General features: G+C 51.7%; 1 protein-coding gene across 4 annotated transcripts in view; it reads left to right on the top strand.

The window, feature by feature from the left end:
• The window catches only part of LIMK2 (LIM domain kinase 2), a 56,134-nt gene that overhangs the window by 23,797 nt on the left and 13,984 nt on the right, over positions 1-18,353 (top strand). Inside the window, exons 1-5 of one of the 4 annotated variants that reach the window (XM_079942293.1) lie at positions 7,028-7,471; positions 7,723-7,951; positions 16,119-16,254; positions 16,795-16,904; positions 17,467-17,655. In XM_079942293.1, coding sequence (XP_079798419.1) covers positions 7,887-7,951; positions 16,119-16,254; positions 16,795-16,904; positions 17,467-17,655 — 500 coding nt within the window. In that variant the 5' untranslated portion in view covers positions 7,028-7,471; positions 7,723-7,886. Of the gene's footprint in view, positions 1-3,950; positions 3,978-7,027; positions 7,472-7,722; positions 7,952-16,118; positions 16,255-16,794; positions 16,905-17,466; positions 17,656-18,353 lie in introns of those variants that run through there. The other 3 variants (XM_079942295.1, XM_079942294.1, XM_079942292.1) reach the window with 3 other exon arrangements.

Below are 18,353 nucleotides of genomic sequence, written 5' to 3'. Positions count from 1 at the left end.
GCAAAAGACAGTCCTTGGCATCCAGCTTAATCAGGTATCCTGGAAATCTGGAGAGAACCTTAGAGATATAGTCCAGTCCCTTGAAACTCGGAAGGGAGTATAGAAAGCCCAAGGTGTATGAGGGTACCCAGCCACATGAAATGTGTTTAGATTTTCAGACTGGAAAAATTATTTCCTAATATTTTGAAGGAAGAAAAAGCGGGGATACCTTATTGGCACAGCAACAGTTAGTTACTTTTGAAAAACCGTGGAGATGGGGTAATACCCCAAGTATAGTTTGTTCCATACCTGCCGTGTACCAGGCATTGGGGATCTAATAGTGAAATAAGAATGGAGGTCGCTAACTGGCCCAGTTTTCAAAAAGGAGGAAAAAAGGAGATCCTGGAAAAAGTGAACTTAGAATTCTTCTGACTTGACTCCTTCACAGAATTCTGAATGGGATTTTGTGGACAAATTCTGGTGGAATTCTGTGGAATTTTGCAGATGATGGAATAGGTAGACAGTGAGCATTTAGGAAGGGGGCTGATCACGAGGATTCAGCAGTGGTGGATCAGTCATGACTTGTTAGACCTGACTTCATGTTTTCACTGGGTTGTTGGTCACGAGACCCTCTTGATTCCCACAAGGCAGTTGCTTTCATGATATCCTGACAATAAGAATGTGGGCAGAAAATCTAGAGAAGTCAGATGGAGGAGTTCAGCATACCCAGCACTTCGGGGCCCTGGGTAGGTGTTGGAGAGGCTGGATTCCTGAATGCCTCATTAGGGTTCCTGTTGAGGAAGGGGCATGGGATTGGAGGTCAGCAAACCAGGCTTTTAATCTCAGTCCTGCACTTCCCCGCAGTAACCTTGGATGGATTACCTAACATCCCTCGGCTTCCCTTGCCCTGTCTGTGCTGTATGTACTCCTTTTGAGGTTATTGCAGGGACTAACCTGGATGATGAGCATAAAAGCCCTTTGTAAATTGAAAACGCATTGTAAACCTTAGTTATCACCACTCTAGAAGTTGCTCATAATGGGGGTCCTGAATCATTTACTAGGCATCTGCAAATGTCAGGGGTGGGCCTCATGTATTCGATCTGGAGGTAAACAGGTACGGGCTCCGAGCCCCTCCTGTGTGTGATGTGCTTGGGGATGTGTCAAGGAAACCCTTTCCAGAGGACACTGAGTGCTCTTTTGGAGGTGGGCCTGGAAAAAGGAGGAGACAGACTTCCCTGGTGGCGCAGTGGTTAAGAATCGCCTGCCAATACAGGGACACGAGTTTGAGCCCTGGTCGGGGAAGATCCCACATGCCGCGGGGCAACTAAGCCTATGTGCCACAACTACTGAGCCTGTGCTCTAGAGCCCGCGAGCCACAACTGCTGAGCCCATGCTCTGCAACAAGAGAAGCTACCGCAATGAGAAGCCCGCACACCACAACAAAGAGTAGCCCCCACTCACCGCAACTAGAGAAAGCCTGCGTTCAGCAACGAAGACCCAACGCAACCAAAAATAAATTAATTTTTAAAAAAAGGAGGAGACAGTCACCAGCTGGAGGTGGAGGAGGCTACAGGAGCTAAGGGAGCAAAGGCTTGGGACTGCCCAGGGAGAGCCTACGTGGCCAGGTCAGGAAGTAGAGTGGGGCAGGAGGTGGCCAGAGTGGTGACCCCAGGAGGGACGCTGGAGAGACAGCCCTGGGGGTCCTGAGTGCAGGGCACCCAGGCAGCCTTTGCCTCTGGACAGGAGCACTAGGAAAAACACGTGAGAAGGTGTTTACTCTAAACCATGGGACTTTTGTGTTTTTTGGCTGCGCTGGGTCTTTGTTGTGGCACGTGGGTTTCTTTTCATTGCGGTGAGCTGGCTTCTCTAGTTGCGGTTCACGGGCTTCTGTAGGTGTGGCGCACGGGCTCCAGAGTTCACGGGCTCAGTAGTTGCGGTGCACAGGCTTAGTTGCCCCACAGCATGTGGGATCTTAGTTCCCTGACCAGGGATCGAACCCGTATCCCCTGCGTTGGAAGGTGGATTCTTTTTGTTTGCTTTTTTTTTTTCCCTCTTCGTTGCTGTGCGCGGGCTTTCTCTAGTTGCGGTGAGCAGGGACTACTCTTCGTTGCGATGCACTGGCTTCTTATTGTTGTGGCTTCTCTTGTTGCGGAGCACAGGCTCTAGGCACGCAGGCTTCGTAGTTATGGCAAGTGGGCTCAGTAGTTGTGGCTTGCGGGCTCTAGAGCTCAGGCTCAGTAGTTGTGGCGCATGGGCTTAGTTGCTCCGCGGCATGTAGAATCTTCCTGGGCCAGGGCTCGAACGTGTGTCCCTTGCATTGGCAGGCAGGTTCTTAACCACTGCACCAGAGAAGCCCGGAAGGTGGATTCTTAATCACTGGACCACCAGGGAGGTCCCAGGACTTCTGTTTGTTTTTGTCCTTTATCGTTTTAAAAAGCAGCACTTAAGTGTAAGAAAAAATGTAAGCAGTATTAAAAGGTAGAAAATGAATGCTGTTTCCTCCATGCTGCTTGTCTCACTACCCTGAAGAGAAACCAACAGCCACATGGTAGAGTCCGCCAGGTGGTCTCTGAGGATTACGCGCATAGACTTTTGAAATGGTGGGATCATACTGCACACTCTCTCTGATGCCTGGATTTTTCACGTAACCCTTTACCCAGGACAGTTTCTGTTTCAGGACCCTAGGATCTACCTCATTATTATTATTTTTTTAAATATTAATTTATTTATTTTTTGGCTGCATTGGGTCTTTGTTGCTGAATGAGGGCTTTCTCTAGTTGTGGCGAGCGGGGGCTACTCGTTGTTGCGGTGTGCGGGCTTCTCATTGCAGTGACTTCTGTTGTTGCGGAGCACAGGCTCTAGGCGTGGGCTTCAGTAGTTGTGGCACATGGGCTCGGTAGTTGTGGCTCATGAGCTCTAGAGCGCAGGCTCAGTAGTTGTGACACATGGGCTTAGTTGCTCCACAGCCTGTGGGGTCTTCCCAGACCAAGGCTTGAACCCGTATCCCCTGCATTGGCAGGCGGATTCTTAACCACTGCACCACGAGGGAGGCCCCTACCTCATTATTCTTAACATCTGCGTAGTATTCTGTCACGTGGAAGTGAGATTGCATGTAGCCCATCCCTGCTGATGGGCACATGGATTATTCCTCATCTTTCAGCATGAAACCATGCTGGACACAGGTCTTGGCACGTTTGTAGGAATATTTCTCTGGGCAAAATTTCTAGCAGTAGACTTGCTGGGACCCTCATCTGACTGCTGCTTTAGTATGGAAAGTGAACTGGAATTGAGGGGGAGCAGAGGCAAGAAAAACAGCAGATGAGGATGACGCCGCTCCCCTTCCAAGGTCTCCGAGCTCCCATCCCTGGATGGAGTCCTCCCGGCCAGTAGAGGGCCCCACACGGACACAGTTCCTTGGGCTTCAGGTTATCTGACCAGAGCTGCCTTCTGAGAAGAGGTTGGGGTGATTCATTCATTCACCACTGCTCCCCAGAGCACTCACTTGCGGCCACTGGCCCTGACGGCTGTCCTTGCCAGCTTCGCAGCCGCCTTGAAGCCCAGTGTCTCAGCTGGTTCCGAGGAGTCAGTTTGCTGGGCTCTCCTCCAGGTTTCCAACTTGTGAAATGTGCAGGAGATTAGTACCTCCCCTGCCATCTTATCTCGTCCGTCACTGCCAGTCCAAGGATCCCTGCAGTTGCCTCTGGCAGCCGCAGCCTCTGAATCCTGTGCCAGCTGCTCTGGTACCTAGAAGAGCAGCTTTCCACCCAGAACCAGTATCCAGGGGCAGGGGATGGAAGTACAGCCTCCATTGTGACCTCCCGCCTCCCAGTTCTGGGGGGGTTGGAGGCCTTTGAAGTTGGCCCTGAGGAGCCACACGCTTGAGTCTCATCAGCCAGCGGCTTCTCACGTCTGGTGGTTTTGCGTCCTTCATGGTTCCTCCTGCAGTCTGGATTTATAGGGGTCAAGTGGACTCCACCTTGGAGGGGCCTCCGCTTCAGGTCAGCACTGGGGGAGGCAGCCACACCTCTTCCAGGGGGAGGCAGTTTTATGGCATTGAGAGGTCCTTACACTAGTTCCCCACACACCCACCCACCCACTGAGTCCTTTGTGAGGGGAGTAGGGGGGATGGAGAGCGCCTGCAGCCTCCTGCTCGCATTCCTAGACACCGACTCACTGCACCCGCCGCCGCTGGAACAGCAGAGCTGTGTGAAATGTCAAGAGGAGTTATGCTCATGGGCTCCCTGGCCCCGTCTCTTTGTGGCTTGCATTTTCTTCCATCCGCACTCTGTTCATCAGATGGAAATCAGAGGGTGCAATTAGAAGATAATTTGCTAGTTCCAGACTTAATTTGGGGCCCCCTTCTTGCCTGATCGAATTACAGGAGAACATAATAGATTTTTGGTGAGAAATAGTTGGCTCTGTCACTGGAAGAAAGAGAGCTCCCAGCTCTCATCTGGGCCGGCCTTTCGGTATACTGTGTGTTGTTCCCCCCACCCTTCCACTCTGCCCCACCTCCTCTGTGGCTCTTGTGTGGCCCCCAGGCAAGGATCCTGATCCCCTCAGGGCCAGCTCAAGACGTTTAAACTCAACTTGAGACCCAAGGAAAACAAGGAGCCCTCTGCAACCTCATAGGGCTGAAAAACATTGAAGCTGGCAGCTATTTAGAGACCTCACCAAGGCTGAGACAGGGGCAGCAACTTGCTGAAGGCCACATAGCTAGCCCATAGTGGTAGTAACAATAGTCTTAATGATATTAGCAGCTAACATTTATCAACCCTTAATGTGTTCCAAACTCTGTGCCAAGGGCTTATGTGCAGTGCCTTGTCGTACTCAAACCCAGACAGTCTGGCTGCGGGCCCAGGCTGGGCTCCAACATAGCAATGGTAGAGCTCAAGTTCGACAGCCTGGGTTCAAATCCTGGCTTCACCTCTCACGTGTACAACTGGGTGACCTCAGGCAAGGGATTTAAACTCTCTGTACCTCTGTTCCTTCCTCTGTAAAAAGGGGGCGATCACAGGACTGCCTGCTGGTGTGGGTTAAAATTCACTTATGCTTGTAAGTGCTGCACATAGGGCTTGGGACAGGGTGAGTGAGGGTGAGCCCTCGTCCAGTGCTCACTGCCTGCTGGCTGCCTCTGGGGCTGGAGTGTGGGGTCTGTGTGGCAGGAGATAGACGTGGCTGAGTTCTGCAATAATGCCAAAGGCTGGTCTTCATGATTAGAGGCCGGAAGCGATGTGGTTGAGTGTGCTGCCTGTGGAGCAGTGGTCAGCAGACTAGCCCACCGCCTGTTTTTGTATGCCCTGTGATTTTTACATTTTTAAGTGGTTGAGGGGGGAAAGCAAAAGAATACTTTGTGGCACATGAAAGTAACATGAAATTCAAATTTCAGTGTCCATAAATAAAGTTTTATTGGAACAGAGCCACATCCGTTTGTTTACATTTTATATATGGCCACTTTCGTGCTGCAGTGACAGAGTCTGTATTCGTGTAGGCCTGCAAAGCCTAAAATGTTTGCTGTCTGGCCCTTTACAGAAAAAGTGTCCCAACCCCGGCTCTTACTGGATTTGAAACCCAGCTCCCCCACTTACCAGCTGTTTGTCTTCAGGCTAGTGACACAACCATTCAAAACCTCAGTTCCATCATCTGTTAAGTGGGGGTGATAACATCTACCCTGTAGATTGGCCATTTAAGTATGATAGATAACAGATGCAGAGCACTTAACACAGGGCCTGGAACGTCCTAAGTGCTCGATAAATGCCAGCTTATAACAGGGTGCAAACACCCTCTCTTATCACACTTGTTATCCCTGTGCCCAGTCAGTAGAGGAATGGGAAAAGGCTCCCTTGACACACAGCCACCACCTTCGCCACAGGCTTTCCTGTCATAGTGACAGGGTGACTTCAGTGGAGAGGAGTGTGTGCCTGGTGGGAAAGAGCTGGTGTCGCTCCCTCAAGTCCAGCAATGAGTTCTGGACGTGCCTACGTCTTCTGGGGGCTCTCCCAGTGGTGGGCCCTCGTTTGGTCAGTCCTGCAGCTGGGGCTCTTCAGGCAGGCCCCACTCCAGATACCTAGCCAATCATCCCCACAGACACCATGGGCCTTGTCCTCCATCGTGCCCTGTTTTTCAGTTTGAGAAGCCTGGTTACCATGGTCACCGTGGAAGAAGCACCACTGCCTGCTGAGGCCGATGGCTGGCATTCTAGGAATGAATGAATGAAAGAAAGAAAGAAAAAGAGAGAGGGGACAGGTGACCTGGGATACAGGCTCTGTGCTCCTCCTACTTGCAGGAGGGCTTTGAAAGAGATCTTTCCCCTTGAAGAGGCAGAATGAAGCTCAGGGCTGAGACCTTCAGCCCTAGAGTCACATGAGTCTGCATTTAAATCCCAGCCCTGCCACTGACTAGTTTTTTGGCCTCGGGTAAGTTACCTAATCTCTCTGTACCTCACTTTCTTTGTGTATACCATGGACATAACTCCCATGTCAGAGAAATAAGACAGTGTCATACAGGTGCTTGCCACACAGAGAAACAGCAGGCGTCAGTTAACACCCTGGGCCTTGTTTCCTCATCCACAGTGCAGCTCTGCCCAGAAGTGGAGTGGCAGTCTCCAGGCCAGGCAGAGGGAAGGAATGAATGGGGACCCTAGTGCCAGCACCAAGTAGATGCCAGCCCAGAGCAGACAGCCCAGAGGGCAGCTCTCTGGACCTGGGTCTCTGGACCAACCTCTCCTGCCAGAGGGCCCCCCACTTTAGGGGGTGGGTGTGGCTTGGCCTGGAGCTGGTCTTCTGTGTTTTTCTTCACCTCCGAGCAGAGTTACCGTCCTTTGGGCGGCTCTTCAGGCTGGGGACACTTGGGGCAGATGTGCTCACCCCCTCTCCTGCCCTGCCCTTCCCCGAGCTCAGGGACGGACACCCAGCCATTCCTGGTTATTGTCTGCGGCGCCAGCCTGCAGCCTCCCTCCCGCTCAGCTCCACCCCTTGCCTGCAAGGTCTGTTTCCTAATAGCTGCTCCAACCACACACCTCGTTCCGCGCGGAGCCCCTCCCCTTCCTCCCTCCTTCCCCCGGCAGGGGTGGGGCTGGAGAAGAAGGCTAACTTGACAGCAGCGCCTCTTTCCTGGCTAGTCACCGGCCCCTGCCCAAGAATCCTTGTGTGCGTGTAGCCTCCGCAGAGAGGTGCTTCTCCCGAGTCCTGAGGGGCCATCCAGCCTCCAAGAACTGGGGGGCAGCATCCCAGCCATGAGCCCCTGCGGGTCTCTGCTGGGGGGCAAGGGGCCCAGAGCGCTCACACCTCTCCGGCCCCTCCAGAGGGAGAGGTGAGCCGGGCAGCCAGCCCACAGCCAGCAGTGCCGGAGCCCCGGGCCTGTCATGGTGGCCGTCTGCCGGCTAGAGGCCCTCCCAGACGGGTTTGCAGCTGAGCTTGTGTATCTGATGTGGGAAGAAGATGGGGAGTTACTTGTCCGTCCAGGCTTACTTCACCTCCAGAGACCCCTTCCGGTGAGTTGGGCTCCGAGTCCTCTTCCCATCTCCTCTTTGGGCCCCTTGTCCTGAGGGGAGGGCAGATGCCTCCCTGAATCTGCTTCTCAGATTTCACTTGTCCTTTGACCGTGTGTCAGGCAGAAGCCAGTGGAAGCTGCTTCCAAGCAGAACCAGGCTGGCGAAGGCTTCCCCCATGTGCTGGGAATGGGAGGTGAGGGGTGGGCCCAGAAGGCAGCTCCTGGGGAGCTCGGCCTCTCCTTCCTTCCCAGACACACCTGGAAGAGCCTCTGAAAGGTGCCGCCGACCCGGCCTGCTCTTGGTGTTACTGCTTCCAGGGGAAGAGCACAGCTAGGGTGCTGTTCTTCCAGCTCTCACACGTCTCACCTGCCTGCAGGCTGTGCCGCCTGCCCAGGAATTTGTCCCAACAAGCAGGATGGGCAGGTTTTGCCAAACAGCATGGAAGCTGGCGAGGCCTGGGTGTGGGCAGCCCGGTCCACGGTAGGCACTCTCACTATACACGTTTGTTCTCTTAATGGCAGGCACCTTTGCTTCTGGCCTTTAAGGGCTCCTGTGCTCCCTATGAGTACAGTTGCTGGGGAAAGGCCTGGGCAAGTGAGACTGGGGCAGCTGGCTTTGGAGTATCCTGAGCTGTGGGGCTGGCCCTCGTGCCTGCCAGGTCCCCAGGCCTGAGCTTCTGTGGGGCTTTTCAAAGGGAGGTGTGGAAACTTCCTCTCTACCTCTGACCTGCCTTTCTCTGCTCTCTGCCCCACCCCCCCTCCAACAGAAACTCCCCAGGGGGGTTCTGGCCCTCTGGGTCCCTCCTGAATGGAGCCATTCCTGGCTGGGGTGGGGCTTGTTTTCATTCTTTGGGAGCAGCCTGTTGTTCCAAGGTCTGCCTCCCCCTCACCCATGGTCCTGGTCGTCTGGCTTCCCCAACCCAGCCCCTTGCCCCTAACTCGCTGCTGGGATACATAGTCAGGTGGCTGTGCCCTGGGCAGAAAAGCAGAACACCATGTGGTTTCTGGGAATTACTAGACCCTGGTAGAGTGGTGGGAAACCCCTGGATTTGAGGGAGGGGGGAGGGAACTGGTCCTCAGGGCTAACTCTTCCAGGCATCCTGCTATGTACTTTATCCTTTGATCTCTCAACAGCCTCAAGACGTTTTGTATCCCCATTTTACAGATGTGGCAACTGGTTTCAACATAGTTAACTTGTGGGGTCTCTCTGGCCCGCCTCATCTGTCTTCCTGAGTTTCTTCTCTCATCCTCAGGAGGCTGCACCTCCCCCTGCATGTATCCCCCACAGGATCGTTCTCAGGTTTGCTTTCCTCTTGAAGCAGAGAGATTCGAGCAGAAAAAGGGTCCCCATAGTGTGCCTGGCATATGAAGGGATGGCAGAGATTCTCCTCTGCAGAGCCAGTGGGAATTGATCTTGAGCTGTACCATGTGGAATCAAGATGCCAAGTGTTTGAAGTAGCCACTGGGTTAAGCCAGGGCCTCATTAATCCCTCTTACTCTTAATCCTGGGTAGGCAGCTTGGGGGAGGGGTCGTTCCCTTAGAAGCAGGAACATGTGCCCCTTTTAATCTCCAGGGACAAGACACAACTTCTGAGGAGCTAGAGCAGATAATGAACTCTCATCCTGGACCTCTGAGGGCCAGGCCACTGAAACCACCCAGGTCTGCCTGTCCTTTATCTTTTTCTGCCCCAGCTCCTCTGGGCAACCTGACAGCTCTCCCCCCAACTCTGTTTGGCCAGCTGGAGGGGGGCGGGAACGACTGACTGACTGGCCATAGACCCTCTCCGCTGCCCCCTCCCCCAAATGGGAGGCCACATTCCTGAAGCCACTTCTGAAGAGCTAGCCACACATGGGGCTGTGTGCCCCACAGGAGGGACCACCCAGACCCTCCACTCTCCCAGGTAGCAGTCTCATCAGTCACCACTGTCCCTGCCTGGTCAGAAAGATGCTTCTGCCATCAGCCCTCTCCTTTACTACAGGATGTCCTCATGGCAGCCCTCTGACGCCTCCCTGGGCCTCAGTTTCCTCCTCTGCAGAGCATAGGGACTGGACTTCCTGGGCTCCTGAACACGACCCTTACGAGATTCATGGAACAAATTGAGTCCTTGACCCTAGGCCTTGAACACACAGGAGTTCTGGGGCTCTGGTTGCAAGGAGAGTGACGCAACCAAATTCCACGGGGACATCATCTGGCGTGACAGTGCGCAGGGGAAGGAAGAGGGAGCCGGGGATGAAAGATGTGATTTCTGTACCCCCGGCACCCATGCCTGGCAGGTCGCACTCAGCAGAGAGCACTGTCTTCCGCTGCCGGTGCCACCAGCTTGGGGGGTGAGATGCAGTTACAAGTGTCCTCCCAAGTAAGAAAACACCTCGAATTGGAATTTACAAAAGAGGTAAATTAGGGAGTGACTTTTGTCTGACATCTTTAAAGGATTTTTCTTTTTATAGCTTTTCTGTTTAATGCCCAACATTGATTTAATGGGTTTGGTTTACACATTGTCTCTTAAAGAAAACAAGTTCATTTTTGTATTCTAAAGCAACCCATGTTTAAAGGGAGAAACTGTTCTTAACCCAGCCCAGCTTAGCAGTAACATTTGGCAGCCACCTTGGGACTCTTTTTCTCCTCATCTGAAAAATGAAGGACTTGATGAGGTGAATGGTTCCCAACTCCGCAACCTATGTACCTCCTCAGAGACACACAAGCTCTTTTCCATTTTTTCCAAATACCGGAGGCTCTACCCTTAACTGCAGCACGACGGCACAAATTGCTTGAAACTATTACAGCCTTCCTGGCTTTTGGTTGGAACTGAATCAATGCACTCTGGCAGCACTTATTTCTTGCTGATCAGAGGCTCATTATGTGTTTGGTTAATTTTTTCAAACAGGATATCAACATATCCATAATAATTACAGCTTAATTGCCAGCCTGTTTCAGTCTACAGGGTCTGCAGGAAGGAGGAGTAATAAAGGGGTCTGTGGTGGTAGAACACTGGGTTCTGATGGACCGGAGTCTATAGGCCCCTGTTCTCTCTGCAGCCCCTGGGCCTGGGGGAGGCGTAGCATCCCCAGTTGTGACTCTCAGGCAGGGGCAGAGAGAGTGCCCGCTCTCCCGTCCACCCCGGTCACAGCTCAGAGGTAGGGGCTGGAAGAAGCTTCTTCCCAACAGTTTTCTGCTCATTCAGAGGCTGAGGATGAGCATCCAACCAGGCCCTCAACCAGGACATGGGAGGGCTTGTTCTTTAACCTATGTAAATCCACTGTAATTGTGGCTGTGTTCTGCTTTTACCACATAAGGTTGAAATTTTACCTGTAAACATTTGGTCTGGAGAATTTGCATGTGACTGAGGGCCAGGCCTCTGTCTTATCGCACTTGGCTTCTCCCAGCATCTTGCCTATTTGGTCTTGCACACCCTAGATGCACAGTAACTATTTCCTAATTGGTAGGAATTGATTATAATCAATTGATTTCTAATGGGCTAGATGAATAATTCATTTGGGAACCGTCTCTATTTCCAGAAATCTATTTGGTTCTGGGCCAAGAAACAGGTCCGTCTTGCTTGGGCATGGCAGGGCAAGGGGTCTGTCTCCTTTTGCCCTTGGTGTTCTCAAATTAAAGACGGAGGTGGGGAAGTGAACTCTTCATGGGCACCAGCTGTGGGCCAGGCTCGTGCTAGGCATTTGTACGTGATTTAATTCTCATCATCACCGGTGTGCAAATGAGGACACTGAGGCTCAAGAGTCATGAAGTAACTGGCTTTATGTGACACAGATAGTAAATGGCAAAGAAGGAATATGGACCCAGATCTTGAAAAAAGTTATTTGTGAGACTCTAAGTATTATTTTTTTTAACTGGTGTGTTCCCTGCTGACTCAAAAGGCCTCAGCTTGGATCTGAGCTGCCCACTGAACTGACCATCAGGGTTTGGTCCACTTTGTACCCACCCAGGCTCTCCGTAGTGCTCGGGAAAAGTTCTGGAGGTCAAGGCGTGTGGGCTGGAGGGTTTCAGCTCCGCTCACTGACCGGGAGAGTGTGGTGGCTGATACCTCCACCCCAGGTCTGGACTCCACCATCAACCCCACCACCTCTGAGATGGATGCCCTCTGGCCTGCAGCCAGGACAGATGTTAACTTTCACTTGAAACTTTAAAAAATTGAAAGCTGGGAAAAAGCCTTGGCTTTGGGGAGAGCATATTGTGGCCGTAGCCCCTGAGAACCTGAGGTGGGATTCTTTTGAGTAGGACCTTACTTTCCCAGAGTGTGTTTTGGATTCTTTTCTTAAAAGGCAGAGTCTCCTGGGGACCAGCCTGCTGTGGACTCAGCGGAGGAGGAGAGTCGCTGTGCCATTTAACTGTTGGGTCCTTGGGCTTAAGGAGGAGTGTCAGCAAGTGTTAACACTAGAAGGAACGCGAGCTCTCAGGGCTCCAGCCTCTGTGTTTTCAAAGATGCAAACCCCGACGCCCAGCTTAGTGGACGTGCTGCATCGTCAGGTGCAAGTGCACATTGGTTCAGATCCCAGCTCCGTCATGTGTGTACCGGGCAACTTCGCAGAAGTGACTTGATCCTGCTTTTCAGTCTCCTAGTCTGTGAAACAGGGATAATCCTATCACCTTGCAGGGTGTGGTCAGGGTTAGAGATCATGTAAGGCACCTCATAACAGCACCCAGAGTATGGTTAGCATTCCTGTAACAGGTCACCATAGCTGCTGTTAATGTCTAAGCTAGGACTCTAAGTCTACCCTGGCAACTTCCCCGGTGGCCTGGAACCACTTGTGTTGTGTGACAAAGCAGCTTGGGGACCCACAACCAGTCCTCCTATCAGCTGTTCACCTTCCTGTTCTTCAGAGACACCTGTGGTGACTGACTTCGGCCATGCAGCTGGCTGTGCCCGTCAAAGGCATTCCTTGACACAGATGTATGCATCGGTGGTGTTGCTCTCTGGCCAGGTGTTCTTCCCAGGAGGCTGGCGTGGCTGTCTCCTGCGTGCCTGCACTCGCTTCTCTCCCTGCCTCCTCTCCTGGGCCTGGCCAGGGCTACTTGCAGCAAACAAAAGCAGGATATTGGCAATGGAGAGAAGGACGTGTCTGGTGCTCCTGTGCCCCGCGGCACACATACCATTGTGAGGGTGTGACAGGGCCCAGGCCTGCAGTTGGGTGCAAATTCGTCTGCACCAGCTTTTCTCTCCTGCAGACAGGAGAGGGGTAGGGCCTGGTGACCGTGAGCCCTGGAACTCTTGTGCTCCCACCTGGACTGCTGGTTCTTGCCACTCCCACCGTTTTCACTTTGGAAACATTTGCTAAGGGCTTACTCTGCCAGCCCTTTGCAAGGTGCTGAGTCTACCAGGAGTAAGTGGGACACTGTTCCTATCCAGTGAAGGAGGAAAGCAGATACCCAGAAACTTTACATCAGCAGGTGGCAGCAGGAAGGAAGCCCCTGCTTCTGGTGCTGGCCCTGTGCTAGGCACCTCACAGCCGTCCAGAACCTAGTTTAATCCTCACTGTTACCCCGAAAGTAGGTGGTGATGTTGCCATTTCACAAATGAGTTAAAGCAGCTGGCCCTAGGCCACTTAGGGGGAAAGTGGTGCTGAGACTTGAACCTTCAATCATCTAGGGAAAAGTCTAATCCCCTCATTTTACAGGTGGGGAAACTGAGCCCAGAGAGGGAAAGGGGCTTTTCCAAGGGCATGTAGTCTCTCCTCCCAATTCAGAGCTCATCCAATGTGCCCTTTTTTTTTTTTTTGGCTGTGTTGGGTCTCCGTTGCTGCGCGTCAGCTTTCTCTAGTTGTGGCGAGCGGGGGGCTACTTGTCGATGCAGTGCGCAGGCTTCAGTAGTTGCGGCATGCAGGCTCTAGAGCGCAGGCTCAGTAGTTGTGGCGCACGGGCTTAGTTGCTCCGTGGCATGTGGGATCTTTCCAAGCCAGGGATCAAACCCATGTCCCCGGCATTGGCAGGCGGATTCTTAACCACTCCGCCACCAGGGAAGTCCCCCAGCATGCCTTTTACATTGAGAGGAGTTGGAGCTGCAAGCCCAGAACAGGGTCTTCTCCTCTACCTCCTGTAATTTGTGGTCCTCACTGAGCCATTCTGGGCACTTCATATCCTTACTGTTCACACCAGACCCAGCTCTCAGGACCCTGAAGTTCAGCATCCAAAGGACAAGTAGGAAATGCTGAAGGTGGGAATGGCTGGTGGCAGAAGCCCCCATCGTGGCCTCTCACCCTGCACTGTTAATCAAGTTTTGATTAGAATTTCTCTTCCCCAACTCATTATAAAGCTCTTGGAAAGCGGAGTTGGAAACCTTGTATATCTATCTTTTCTATCTACAGTGCTTGCCTATTTACTCCCAAGTTACTGTAATACACTTGCCTTGCCCTTCATAGTTTGCAAAAGGCTTTCCTCTTGCGTTAACTTATTTAGTCTTCATAGTGGGTCTTTGTAATAGTTGCTGTGAGTCACATTTTGTCAATGAGGAAAAGCTACTGAGAGAAGTTGTCCAAAAGCCACCCAGCTGATGGCAGTAAGGGGCTGATAACGTGAGCTTCCATTATCATCATCATCTTTAACAGCAGTGAACACTTACTGAGTTCCTACTGCACTAGACCTTTTATAGAAACTGTGTATACTTTATTTTTTTTTATTTTTTAATTTTATTTTTGGCCCTACCACGCAGCTTGCGGGATCCTAGTTCCCCACCGGGGATTGAACCCGTGCCCCCTGCAGTGGAAGCACGGAACCCCAACCACTGAACTGCCAGGGAAGTCCCAAACTGTCTACACTTTAATACAGATTATTTTATTTTCGCAGCAGTCTATTTTACAGATAAGGAAGCTGGGTCAGAGAAGTGAAGTCACTTGCCCAAGATGACATAACTAGTAAGCAGCAGGGTTAGGATTCAAACCAAGAGGCAGCTCCACCCTGCCTCTCAGAAAGCAAGGATGTGGCCAGTGTGGGTGGTGTGAGGCCTCCATGACAAGAACAGAGAGTCTGTTAACTAGGGAGAAAGAGGTGGGGTGGGCTTGTCAGGCCAAGGGGCTCTTAGCACTGGGCACCAGGATCAGACGTGAGGACGAGCATGTCTGTACAGACATGGCCCGAGAACACCCCCCCGGCCTGACCAAAGGTGGAACGTCACGGTGACTGGAGCAGAAAGGAGGCCTGGGGCTAACATGCATGTATTACACAGCGCCGATGGGGTTTTGGTTTTATCCCCCCAATATTTTATTTTGAAAATTTTCAAATATATAGAAAAGTTGAAAGAATAGTTCAAAGAACACTCATGTGTCCATCACCTAGACTCATCATTTGCTAACTTTTTTTTTTTTTTTTTTTTTTTTGCGGTACGCGGGCCTCTCACTGTTGTGGCCTCTCCCGTTGTGGAGCATAGGCTCCGGACGCGCAGGCTCAGCGGCCATGGCGCACGGGCCCAGCTGCTCCGCGGCATGTGGGATCCTCCCGGACCGGGGCACGAACCCGTGTCCCCTGCATCGGCAGGCGGACTCTCAACCACTGCGCCACCAGGGAAGCCCCATCCTTTGCTAACTTTAAACCACTTTATCTGTACACAAACACAATGTTTTATTTATTTTTTTTTACTTAACTATTTAAAAGTCAGTTGAAGTTTCCCCTTAATTATTACTTTACTATTTTTTCTTCTACAAATTTTTCTATATAGCCAAAGTATCATCACATCTAAGAAAATTGACAGTAATTTTACAATATAATCTAATGTATAGTCCAAATTCAGATTTCCTCAGTTGTTCCAAAAATGTCACTCTCGTCTGTTTTCTTTTTCAGTCCAGATTCAAATACAAGGTTTAGGTATTGCATTTGGTTTCTGTGTCTCTAGGCTTTTTTAATCCCTGGGCCTTAACTTTTTGGAAGAGTAAAGAGCAGTTGTCTTATAGAATGACCTCCCCTTTCTGGATTTGCCTGACTGTTTCTTTATGCTTAACATAATTTTCTCAAGCATGCTACACCATAAAGTGTTATATATAGGATGGATAAACAACAGGTTCCTACTGCATAGCACAGGGAACTATATTCAATATCCTGTGACAAACCATCATGGAAAAGAATATTTTTTAAAAAAATGTCTATATGTGTATAACTGAGTCACTTTGCTATACTGCAGAGATTGGCACAACATTGTAAATCAATTATACGTCAATTTAAAAAAATTTTTTAATTAAAAAAAGAATGCTACATCAGTGATGCTGTTGGTAATGGGTGGGTTTTTGAGCTTCTTTGATTTGTCGAGATAGCTGTCTAGACCAGAGGTTCTTAACAGGGTCCGTGAGTAGGCTTCAACCCTTGATACACATGTACCCCATACCTAAATTCTATGCACATTTTCCTCCTATGCGCATTTTGCCAGGAGAGGCTTCTTGACTCTATCAGATTCTCCAAGGGCTTCAAGACCCAGAAAGGTTGAGGTCCCCCAGCGGAGGCAGGTCATACAGAGCTGGTTTCTGGGGTCCTGTTCACTCAGACTGGCTTCCGTTGGGAAGATAGCAGCAAACTGTAACATTCCCTTGTCCTGGCTCTGGATCAAAGAGGTCCCTCCATTTTGTTCTTACACCTGGGAGCCAGGGGCGGCCCGTGTAGCCTAGTTCCAAGGATCCGGGAGAGTTTCTGTTCTCATCTTGCCTTTCAGATGTTCTGAATGCCAGGATTCCCTCACCAACTGGTACTACGAGAAGGATGGGAAGCTATACTGCCACAAGGACTACTGGGGGAAGTTTGGGGAGTTCTGCCATGGATGCTCTCTGCTGATGACGGGACCTGTCATGGTGCGTGAATCCCTCCATCTCTGCCCCTCTTGGTCATCAGAGTCCATTGTCAGTACCTCCAGTTCCCCGTGGCCATTCATCTTCTGGTCTTCCCATCAGCCAAGGCCTCTCCCTTTATTTATTCAGTCATTTAACAGATTTTTTTTTAGTACCCATTAAGTGCCAGGTAAGGTCCTTCCCTCAAAGACTTAACAGTCCAGTGTTGGGGTGGGTGGGTAGGCAGGCAGGGAGGAGACACAGTACGATGGGATGAGGGCCTTAAAGGAGAGTATGAGCCTTTCTAGTGGGGATGATTACTTCTGGGATCCTGTTCTCATGGCTGAGACCGAAAGAGTTTTTTGCAGTCTCCGAAATGACAGGGAGGCACCCATCTGACCCTTTCTCTGGAAGCGCGAGGGAGGGGAGTGCCAAGGTAGATTATGACTGGGGTCTGTAGATCCTTGATGGGAGGTCCCTCGCCCATCCCTACCTTCACTCCAGCAGCAGTGACAACTCACTTCCTCCGCATGTCTGTCTACCCTTTTCCCCACCTGCTAACAGGTGGCCGGGGAGTTCAAGTACCACCCAGAGTGCTTTGCCTGTATGAGCTGCAAGGTGATCATTGAGGATGGGGATGCGTACGCCCTGGTGCAGCACGCCACCCTCTACTGGTAAGATGATGGCCCCGTGTCCATCCTTCCCTACAAGAGTGGCCAAGAGAGAGGGACAAGTGGCACTGTGAGTTAGGCAGAAAGATTACAGGGGTATCAGCATGCTGGATTCCTATCACAGCAATGCTCTTAACCAGGTCTGAAAGCTGTGAGCAAGATGATTAACGTCTCTGCCCTCTGTCCTTACCTACTGGGAGAATAACCACACTGCCCTGCAAGCCTCCCAGAGGAAGAGAGTGCCTGGGAGGGCGCTCTCGGAGAAGGATCCCAGAACATTAAAGGCAAAGACCCCTTAGAACTCACTCAGTCCAACTGCCTCTGTCGATAAAAGAAGTCAGGCTGAGGCCCAGTGCTTAATTTGAGTCAGAGGCAGAGTGAAGAGAACCCAGGCCGTCTCTCCCCCAGTCCCAGCCCACCCCAGAGAACCCAGGCTGCTTATTCTTGTCAGCTGGAATCGGGCAAGGGCAGTGAACATGGGGCTATGGATATTGTTACTTGAAGCCACGTGGGGGCTTCCAGGTGGGGCTGCGGGTTCTCAGCCCCCTTTCTGCTCCTCCCGCAGTGGGAAGTGCCACAACGAGGTGGTGCTGGCACCCATGTTTGAGAGGCTCTCCACAGAGTCTGTCCAGGACCAGCTGCCCTATTCCGTCACACACATCTCCATGCCGGCCACCACCGAGGGCAGGCGGGGCTTCTCCGTGTCCGTGGAGAGTGCCTGCTCCAGCTACGCCACCACCGTGCAAGTAAAAGAGTGAGTGTCTGGGGCAGGGGTTCTTGAGCAGAGCCCACAGATGGGCCTTGAGGGGATCGGAACCCCAGAGTCATAGCAGAGCTCCCCACATCTTCATCTCGTCTCTTCCTCCTGGGCTCACTGTACTGTCACCGTGCCTGGGCCTTGGCACTTACTGTTCTCCCTGCCTAGGTTCCTCCCCACCAGATACTTAACGCCAGAATTGCTCACCTTTCACGTGTCAAGTTTCAGATCATGTTTGCTCTTTGAAATTATCTGCCTTGGTTATGTTTGTTTATCATGTGTCCTCCTCACGAGTTCCTTCTGGAACTTAGTCTTGTTCAACGCTGCATGTCCAGGGCCTGGAACAGTGCCTGGCACATAGTGGGTGTGCATGGATTATTGTTTCGTTGGTTGAGTGAGTGAATGGAGGAAGGAGGAGAAAGAGGTTAAGACTCCATCCTAGGTCCAGGCCAGCGACCAGATGGGGGAAGAGTCTGTCTGCCTAATAACAGTAATGAGGCACTGTGTCTGCCAACCCTGCAGACGGTGACTGTGCACTTACTGTGTGCTGGGCACTGGGTGCTCACAGCAGAGGGGGGAGGTCCTGGGGTTGCGGGAGTGGGGTGAAGTCTGCTCTAAGCCTAGAACTGTGTTCAGGGCTGAGGTGGGAGTCTGTGGCTGTGTCTGGTGTAGATTGAGTGGTTGGGACTAGCCAG

This window comes from Stenella coeruleoalba (assembly GCF_951394435.1).
Source record: "Stenella coeruleoalba genome assembly, chromosome: 14".
Taxonomy (NCBI): Eukaryota; Metazoa; Chordata; class Mammalia; order Artiodactyla; family Delphinidae; genus Stenella; species Stenella coeruleoalba.
This window is presented reverse-complemented; position numbering and strand designations above follow the sequence as displayed.